Below are 10,740 nucleotides of genomic sequence, written 5' to 3' on the forward strand. Positions count from 1 at the left end.
CTTTCTTTCTTTCTTTCTTTCTTTCTTTCTTTCTTTCTTTCTTTCTTCTTTTTTAATTACTCTATACAAACATTTATTCTATCATTCCTTTGGTCCCTAATATTTGGCAGAAATTGATATCTCATCATTAACATTTGTAGTATATTTTAATCATTTGCATTGTTTTTCCAAAGTAACTTTAGGAATATTGTACACACATACTTTTTGTAATTTTTTTATGACATATCGGTATTGCAAATATAACAAGTGTGGACAATATTCACTTTTATGAATTCTCTAACTTTAAACAAATTATTACATTTATTTTTTCTGTGTAAATGTGTGTGTGTGTGCATGCATTTGGGTACACACTTCCCTGGCGATGGTATGGAAGTCACGGGCCATTTCTGAGAGCTGGTTTTTCCCTTCAACGGTGAGAACCTCAGACATCAAACTCAGGCTGTCTGGCTTCAGGACAAGTAGCTTTATCTGTTGAACCATCTCACCAATCCTCCTCCTAGATTTTAAATAACTGATGGGATTGCTCAAACAAACAAACAAACAAACAAGAAATGTTCTTGGTGCTTTCTTTTTCTACTGCTATAAGGGTTCCTTATGATTCCTCCATTTTATAACAAAAATTTTATTGAAAATTTTTATCTATTTTTCTTTATGAGGTATATTTTAAAATTTTAGTTCTGCTGATAATAATCTCCATATTTTAAATAAAATTATTTGTAGACCATAATTTAATAGTCTTTAAAGTTCTATTATATTTCATCCATTCATTGGTTTCTCAATCTTTTGTAAATACTTGTTGACATCAGTAGGATTATAATATCTTGGTCAATTCTGAAAAGATAAGTATGAATTAAATATGTGCTTTAAAAGTTGTGTTATTTTGTTTGTGCTAAATGATAAAGTAGGTGGGTTCCCATAATAAATTTTACCTCAAGCTTATTATTATTTAAATTTGTTTTTTTATAATTTATTCACTTTATACCCCAATTGTAGACCCCTCTTCTCCTGGCCCCATACTTTCCCCCTTTTCACCACATCCTCCTCTCCTAGTCCTCAGAAAGGGGGAGCCCTCCTCCCCTACCATCTGACCCCAGACTATCAAGTCTCATCAGGACTGCCTGCATCCTCTTCCTCTGTGGCCTGGCAAGGCTGCCCTGTCAGGGAGATGTGATCAAAAAGCAGGCAACAGAGTCCATGTCAGAGACAGCCCCTACTCCCCTTCCTAGGGAACCCACATGGACACTGAGATGCCTATTGGCTACATTTTAGCAGGGGGTCTAGGTCCTCTCCATGCGTGGTCCTTGGCTGGTGCATCATTCTCTGCAGCCCCATCCTGGGCTCTGATTTGTTAGTTTTGTTGGTCTCCTTGTGGAGCTCCTGTCCCCTCTCTGGGTCCTTCTATCTCCCTACTCTTCCAAAGGACTCACTGAATTTCACCTTATAGCAACCGTGAAGGATATTTATTTGTCTTAAAGAAAAAGATGAGTTTTGTTGAGGAAGGTAAGTCTGTAAGTAAATTTGCTGGAACATAAACTTTAAAATCCAAGATGGAAATAAGCCTTCTAAGAGCAAAGACCACCCACGGCTCAGGTGGGGGCCATTTGTCTTTTCCTCTGTGAAAACTATCATCATTATCTTTAAAGATGGATGCACTTGACATTTAATCATGTTTGGCTCTAAGATTTTATCATGGCTCAGGAAGCGGTCTCTGAGACTACCCTTATAAACATACTTGTGTTGTATTAGTTTTTTGCATGCAAAAATGTTGTCTTGAGCAATATCTAATTACATTCCAGTGAAAAATGGGAAAGAGGTAGAAAAATTGGATAAGGAACAATTTGATACATCAGATTTCCCTAGACATGAAGTATCCTCCTGTGATGTCTGGAAGTTTAGTCTAAGAAGGAATTTTAACAAATGCTACAGGCATATCCACATTAGATCAGAGAGGGAAGAGGGCGGACTTTCCTAAAGGGTGGGAGTGAATTTAGCGTTGGCGCTTTTGTGTGATTCCCAGCAGGATTCTATGACAGCAGGGGCTGTTACAACTGCACCCACATTCTCACAGTGTGTGTACCCTACCTGAAACGACAATTTTCTAGACATAATTTTTTATTTCTCTTCCATGAGTTATAGAATGTTTGCATGGACTGTTCTAAGAACTAATTGTCATAGATAGGGTAAGTTACTTACAAACACGATCAAAAGAGCCTGGACACCATAGGCCTTTAAATAATCCCACTTTTTAAATGGATGTCTAGCTTTAGAGAGGACATTAATGTTTTTCTAAATTGGATTTCTTAGAATAAATAGGTTGTAGGTGTACTTTTCAAAAACTATTTTATTTATGTTTCTTTAGCCTCTACCTCCTTTCCACCCCAGTCCCTTCTAACACCTCAACACGTGGTAGGAGAGAAAGGAGGTTAGTGGGGATAGGAGGCATAGTTTTTCTGAGCTATTTCCTGCTGGCTAGGGACTTCGGGCTCCTTAGGGCAACTCCAATCTTCTTTTCAGGAGATCTCTGAGTACTCGTCAAACTGCAACAACAGCCACCAGGAGAAGAGAGGTGAGCACCAGCAGCCTTCTTTTTTCTCAGATCTTCCCCGACACTCTCTGGATTCTGGCATTTATTCCCTCTCAGAATCCTCAGAATTAAACTATCTTCAGCTGGGAAAGCGCCCTTCTCAGAGCTCCCATGAGGCAAATAGTTTGCTGCTGTGAACAATCTGAAACAGTCCCATATCCTACACCTGGGATCAAAACAAAACCATGTTTACATCCACAACAATTGAATCAGGACAATAAAATATTTAAACTAAATATATACATCTCATCATTTTAAATTAAGTATATAAATAAAACATGCATCTATTACATTAGGTCATAATGTAATTACATAATGTAATTTCATATGTAAGAAGTGTTCATGTATGAAAGACTTTCTTTCTAAACACATTAGCTGAAGAAGCAAGAAGCACATTAGCAAAACCAAATTTAAAAGTTGGGGTGTGATATCACATTCCTGTTATTTTTATTGCTTATATGGTCGCCACAAGATAATGGTTGAACAAGGTTCTGATTGTCTGTAATAGCCCATGTGTCTGTACTGAGATAGAACAAATAAATCTTTTTATGGAATTTGAAGGATGACTTGTTAACAAATAGAATGTGCCACCTACCAGAGATGATCTTTTTTCATCACATGTGAGTAATACAGATAACAGGATGAGAATAATGAAACTGCAAAAATTTTCTAAATACAATCATCAAGAGTAAACATTTTTTTCTGATAAACACTTTGCTAATCTAAACTAACAATATTAACCTTTTTCCTCTTAGCAAGAGATGTCCCAGGATCTGACTGATTCCAACAGTTCTAGCTTCCAAGTGTCTGAGTTCGTTCTGATGGGATTTCCAGGCATCCACAGCTGGCAGCACTGGCTCTCCCTGCCCCTGGCTCTGCTCTATATCTTGGCCCTCACAGCCAACACACTTATCATTACTGTAATCTACCAGGAAGTGTCACTACACCAGCCTATGTACTATTTCCTGGGCATCCTGGCTATAGTAGACATGGGCTTGGCAACCACCATCATGCCTAAGATTTTAGCCATCTTATGGTTCAATGCTAAGGCCATCAGTTTCAACGAGTGCTTTGCTCAAATGTACGCCATCCATGTTTTTGTTGCCATGGAGTCAGGTATCTTTGTCTGCATGGCCGTAGATAGGTATGTGGCGATTTGCAGACCACTGAGGTACTCTTCAGTTGTTACTGACTCTTTTGTGGTCAAAGCAACTGTGTTTATGGCCCTCAGAAATTGTGTGGCTCCCTTGTCAGTACCTGTGTTGGCTGCCCAGAGAAATTACTGTTCCAGGAATAAAATCGAACACTGCCTGTGCTCTAACCTAGGGGTCACTAGTCTTTCCTGTGACGACAGGAAAATCAACAGCATCAACCAGCTGCTCCTGGCTTGGGCAGTCATGGGAAGTGACCTGGGTTTGATTGTGATTTCATATGCTTTGATTCTTCGGTCTGTGTTGAAGCTGAACTCTGCAGAAGCTGCATCTAAGGCCTTAAGTACCTGCACTTCTCACCTCATCTTAATCCTTTTCTTCTACACAGTCATCATTGTCCTGTCCATCACTCATAGTGCAGGAATGAAAATTCCTCTTATCCCAGTTTTGCTGAATGTGCTGCACAATGTAATTCCCCCTGCTCTGAACCCCATGGTGTATGCACTCAAGAACAAAGAGCTAAAACAAAGCTTATACAGAGTGACTGGCCTCTGTCTTAAGAGTAACTATGAACGAGAACGCGCTCTCTTTCTTTCTCTACATTTACCCTTTGTATCTCCGATGACAACAAGTGATAAAGTAAATACTATAGACCCTGGGAGAGCTGTGATTTAATGTCAGGAATCAACTGAAATTTAGAAGAAGAAAAAGTCAAAACATTGCTTGATGTATCCAGGTTTGAAAATCTTCAGGACAGAGAGTAACATCATGTTGACATTTCTGTTCCAGAATCTAAGGGGAGGATTTTCAGGGTGTATATTTCAGTAGTTTGTGCTACTGGCTAGAACAGCGAGACAATTTTGAGTATATTGGCCAAGATCTGTGAAATTATCTATTTTAAATCAGAGAACTTATTCCTTCTATTTAATTTAATTAGAAAAAAAAAAAACCTGAGTTACTTCTACCATTTTACTTCCTTGTGATTTTTTAGGCTGCATCTTCTTTACTGAAAAAAGGTGGCTTGAATTTTCTCTAAAAATATATGTATTCCCAGAAGTTAAACACCAGCAAACAAAGTAATCCAATCAAAAAATGCAGTACAGAGCTAAACAGAGAATTCTCAATGGAGGGATATGGAATGCTAGAGAAACACTTAAAGAAATGCTCAGCCTCCTTTGTCATCAGGAAGGTGCAAATGATTGCTTGTGATAAAATGGCCATATTTAACAACCCTGAGATTTCACCTTACACCCATCAGAATAGCTAAGATAAAAAACTCAAGTGACAACACATGCTGGAGAGGATGTGGAGAAACGGGAACCCTCCTCCATTGCTGGTGGGAATGTAAACTTGTACAACCACTTTGGAAATCAATCTGACACTTTCTCAAACAATTAGGAATAGCGCTTCCTTGAGATCCAGCTATACCACTCCTAGGCATATATCCAAAATATGTTCAAGTATACAACAAGGACATTTGCTCAACCATGTTTGTAGCAGCTTTATTTTTAATAGCCAGAAGCTGGAAATAGCCCAGATGCCTTTCAGTTGAGGAATGGATACAGAAATTGTGGTACATCTACACAATGGAATATTACTTAGCAATAAAAAACAAGGAAATAATGAAATTTGCAGGGAAATGCTAGGAACTAGAGAAGATCACTCTGAGTGAGGTATCCCAGAAGCAGAAAGACACACATAGTATATATTCACTTATTAGTAGATATTAGACATATATTGTAGGATAAACATACTAAAATCTGTACAACTAAAGAAGGTAATCAGGAAGGAGGACCCTGGGTAAGATGCTTAATCCTCACTCAGAAAGGCAAACGGACGGACTTTGGAAAAGTGAGAAAACAGGGAACAGCACAGGAGCCTACCATAGAAGGCCTCTGAAAGACTCTATCCAGCAGGGTATCATAGCAGATGCTGAGGCTCATAGCCAAACTTTGGGCAGAGTACAGGGAATCTTATGAAAGAAGGGGGAGATAGAAATACCTGGAGGGGACAGGAGCTCCACAAGGAGATCAACAGGGGTCTTTTTTGAGAGATATTCCAACCAAGGACCATGCATGGATATAACCTAGAACCCCTGCACAGATGTAGCCCATGGCAGCTCAGTGTCCAAGTGGGTTCCCTAATAAGGGAAACAGGGGCTGTCTCTGACATGAACTCAGTGGCTGGCTCTTTGATTACCCAGAGGATGACAATGCAGCCAGTTCTCATGAGACCTGATAGGCTAAGACTAGTGGACTTGGGGAGGGGCATGGGAGGAGATAAGAGAGGGAGGGTGGGATTGGGAGGGGATATAGGAGGGGGCTACAGCTGGGAATCAAAGTGAATAAACTGTAATTAATAATATAAATAAATTTAAAAATATTCATTATCTTAAAAATTGAAAAGAAATGATTTAAAGTATAACGCTTTAAGTAGTGAATAAATTTTATTAACAGCATTATATTACAGTGGAAGGGCTTAACATAACTATTTGTTTACAAGAAATGTCTGAGTAGATAAATGTTTTACATAATCTTGTAGTGACATTGTAATGTTTTCCAATTTCTCTGTACATAGTTCAAGCTAAATCTTATTAAATACTTTTTTTTTTAAACCAGAAAAATAAGTCTTGCAACATGTTCACGTTATCACTCACTAAAGAGGATATCCAATAAAACTACAGCAGCCTACCAACTGCAGCTTTGGGATGGCTACTCACAGATACACAGGAAGAAAAAAAAGAAAAGAAAAGAAAAGTATTCTTTTCTACACTGTTGTTGATATGTGGGCAAAATCTTGTATTCACTCAAGAGTTTAAATGAATATAGTTGTCACAAGACACAAAAACATTAACTACTATCAATATACATGCATCATGACTCAAACTAAAGATTTGAACAAAAACTTGCGTGTCAATATCTTTAGTATCTCCTGTTAAGAAGTAAGCACAGTATATGCCCTTTAAATGCTGATGTGGACACATGAAATAAAGTTTATTCTGCAGTGGACTAGGGGAGGGACATAGGGGAGAAGATGGAGGGAGCATGGGATTGGGAGGAGACCAGGTCGGGGCCACAGCCAGGGTACAAATTGAATAAATTGTAATAAATGATAATTTAAAAAGTTTATTCTGGTAAGACTTAAGGGGAAGGGGCTAGTGGGATGGCTTAGTGGGTAAAGATTGTGCCGAGCCTGAGGACCTGAGTTTGATCACCAGGAGGCACATGGTGGAAGTAAAGAAATGCCTTAGACAAGTTGTCCTAGGACCTCCCCTTCCACACATAAGGAAATGTACTTTTCCTTACAAAAGTAACCCTGTGATAATAGTATTGGTTTCATTACCATCATCATTTTACTAACTGATGCTGTATGCAATAGCATTGTGATGTAAACTTTAAAATGGAAAATGAAATTGATATTTTAAAATTTTGGCTTATTTAAGGAATGAAAGAAATGCTAAATTTAGCAAAAAAACTTACTATTGTTAAAAATTCAAGTTAATAGAAAGCGTAAACGTCAGAATATGACGCACAGTGAAAACCTGCGAAGAACTAAAGTCCTGGGATGGCTGGAGCTCGGTTACCCTTGACATTACGACGAAGGAAGGGAGCGGCACGAGGCTGTCGAGTGTACAAAAGTGTGTGTCCCAAACAGGCGATGCGCAGTATCACAAGGTCAATCGTTTGTTGCCAGGAAGTGGATGCTGAGCACGATAGTGAGAGAGGCTGACCATCAGCCATAGAGCTTCCTTCTGGGAATTCCTCTGCGCCACCCAGGAAGGACATAGTGGCTGCTTGCTTGGAAGTATGAACTAGGTCATCTGCTTTCAAACCACATAAAAAGATGAGCTTTAGCATTAGCATGATTTTTATCTCAATAAAAATGGGAATGTGTAATAAATTATTTTCTATATAAGTATTTTTTCTAATTTCCTGTAAAAGTAAAACAGATTTCCATGAATTAGACTGTGATTATAGGACTGTGTACATAATCAATACACTTTTATTCATAAAAGGTAACAGAGATTAACCCTATTATAAATCTCTGATATATTATGATGAGTGATAATAATGAAATTTAATTTATAAAAGTGTTGAATGTTCTGTCAGAAACATACATAGTGATTACATATTTAAAATGCATTTTAAGACTTGAAACAGAAAAGCAGGTAGCTTGAGGATCTTCACCTCTTCTCCACTCTTCCAAATCCCCAGTTTCACCCCTAACTCTGTAATAGACCAGCTGCTACCGCCTTCCTTTCCTCCCTGCCCCACCTCCCAGCGACAGTGGATCAGACAGTTCTCCCCCTCCAACCTTTCTTTCCTAACATTGCTTTATACCAGGCCTCAATTCAGCAGGCATTCACTAAGAACCTGCCAGCCATGCTTGCGAGACAAGCAGGTAGGCCAGACAAGCAGGTAGGCCAGCTTCAGATCTTCACTCTCCCTCTTCTCAGTATCTAACCTCCCAGTCTTCTTCCCATCTCTGTAGGAGACCACCTGTTATGGCCTCTCCCCACTCTCTGCTCCCATTCCTAAGGGACCAAGCAGATCCTGGTATAACACCTTGCTTTCCTCCTTCCCGTGGACCTTCGCAGTCTTTCCCCTGGGCTGATCCCCATTTTTAAATGTCAACTCCTGATAGCTAAAACACATTTTAGCTGGAAGCTCTGGTGGACACACTCAGTAGAATCCCAGAAGAATTTGACACCAGGCAACACAGCCATCACATCCTCCTAAGGACCAGAGAAGGCAACAGAAATAAAAAATAAACACTCATCTAACAAAGATAATACCAAATATGAGCACCTGTAATTACAATATTTCCAGACCCATATTTGTAGATACTAGTATGAAAACCCCAAACCAGCCAGTGCACAATGCTTACTAGAGCACAGCAACCCTACCACAGTAGGTCCTAAGCACTGCAATAGGGCACAGCACAAGACAGAGACCTTGACATGGTAATTATGGCTATGACAGAGGACCTTAAAAAGGAAATGAATTAATCCCCTACATAAACACATGAAAACACAAACTGTGGAAAAAATGAATAAAGCAGTTCAAGACTTAAAAGTAGAAGTACAACAACACCCCCAAACTGAGGGAAATCTGGAAATGAAAGATTTAGAAAATCAAACAGGAGCCTCAGAGGCAGACCTCATCCACAGAGTAGAAGAGACGGAAGAGAGAATCTCGGCACACTGAAGACACAATGGAAGAAATAAATACCCCAGTCAAAGAAAACGTTAAATCTAAAATTTTCCTGGGACTAAATATCCAGGATATCTGGAACACTGTGAAAAGACCAAATGTAAGAATAATACGCCGAGAGGATGGAGAAGAAATTCAATCAAAGGTAAGGAATTTTTTCTATATTTGAATCCAAGTTTTATTAATATAAGTGTATTTATAGTAAAAATTATAAAATTTAGCCACATTCATGATGAATATCCTAAGTACAGTTGATATCCTAAGGAATCTAGCCACTGCAGTGAATCTGATTCAGAAAGACATGTCTGAACACAGAGGCCACTGAACATATCAACACTAATGGGGGATCTGGCTGCTACTTTGCTCCCACACTCTGGCCATATTGATTTTTTGGAGGGGGCAGGAATTGTAATACTATTTACATGTGTAATATCCAGAAAAGTAATTTGATCACCCTAAGGCTAGTCCATATGACCACAGCTTTAGAGTTACATGTGGATTTATCTTCTTTTGTAAGATGGTAGTTGTAAATCACCTGTCTATGGCCAATTGATCAGATTCCTTATTCTACTCTTTGCAGATAATGCTGTGAGTTGCATGGAATTAAATTATTTCTAATCCTCATGCTCAAGATCCTATATTACTTTTTCATCTTTTTTATTTTATCTAAAACTACATATTACCCAACTTGGAACTCTGTCTTTTCCTGAGAAGGCAAACCAAATCCAAGAACACACCAAAAAGACCATCCACCATGATCAAGTAGGCTTTATCCCATAGATGCAAAGATGGTTCAACATATGTAAATCAATAAATGCAATTGACCATATAAACAAACTGAAAGAGAAAAAGACACAAAATCATAAAAATCTTGGAGTGCCGAGGGAGGGGCATAGGAGGAGAAGAGGGAGGAAAAGTGGGATTAGGAGGGGAAGAGAGAGGGGCTACAGCTGGGATACAAAATGAATAAATTGTAGTTAATAAAAAATAAATTAATTAAAAAAGTCTTGGAGCGATTAGAGACACAAAGGATATACTTCAAGAAAATAAAGACAGTTTACGTTAAGCCCATAGCCAACATCAAGTGAAATGGAGAGAAACTCCAAGAAATACCACTAAAATTCGGACAAACACAAGGTTGTCCACTAGCTCCATACCTACTCAACACAGTATTTGAAGTGTTAGCTAAAGCAATAAGACAGCTGAAAGGGATGGAGGGGATACAAGCTTGAGAGGAAGAAGTCAAAGCCTCTTGCACGTGACATGATAATATACATAAATGAGCTTACAATATCCACCAGAGAACTACAGTCGATAAACACTTTCTGCAAAGCAACAGGATACAAAATTAACTCACAAATTCAGTAACCCTCCTATATATTTCTATTTATAAATAGAAAAATGAACTGAAAAAAAATTTAAAAAATAACACCTTTCAAAATAGCCACAAATAATATAAAATATCTTGGGATATCTCTATCCAAGCAAGTGAAAAATTTGTATGGTGCAAAACTTCAAGTCTTTGAAGAATCTGAAGACTATATCAGAACATGGAAAGATCTTGAGTGCTAATGGGTTGGTAGGATTAATACAGCATAAATGGCCATCCTACCAAAAGCAATCTTCAGATTCAATGTAGTCCTTATCAAAATTCCAACAAAATTCTTCACATAGCTTGAAACAACCATTCTCAGCTTCATATGGAAACACAAAAATTTAGGATAGCTAAGCAACAATCCCTAATAATAAAAGAACTATTGGAGGTATCACCAGCCTGGATTTCAAGTTGTAT

General features: G+C 38.4%; 1 protein-coding gene across 1 annotated transcript; it reads left to right on the forward strand.

Moving 5' to 3' along the window:
* Positions 1-3,345: 3,345 nt before the first annotated feature.
* LOC129688746 (putative olfactory receptor 56B2) lies at positions 3,346-4,410 on the forward strand. The gene has a single exon (XM_055623707.1). The coding sequence runs from the start codon at positions 3,346-3,348 to the stop codon at positions 4,408-4,410; it is 1,065 nt and encodes a 354-aa protein (XP_055479682.1).
* The last annotated feature ends 6,330 nt before the right edge of the window (positions 4,411-10,740 follow it).

Source organism: Psammomys obesus, unplaced genomic scaffold, assembly GCF_907164565.1.
Source record: "Psammomys obesus unplaced genomic scaffold, mPsaObe1.curated_primary_1811, whole genome shotgun sequence".
In the NCBI taxonomy this organism is placed as follows: Eukaryota; Metazoa; Chordata; class Mammalia; order Rodentia; family Muridae; genus Psammomys; species Psammomys obesus.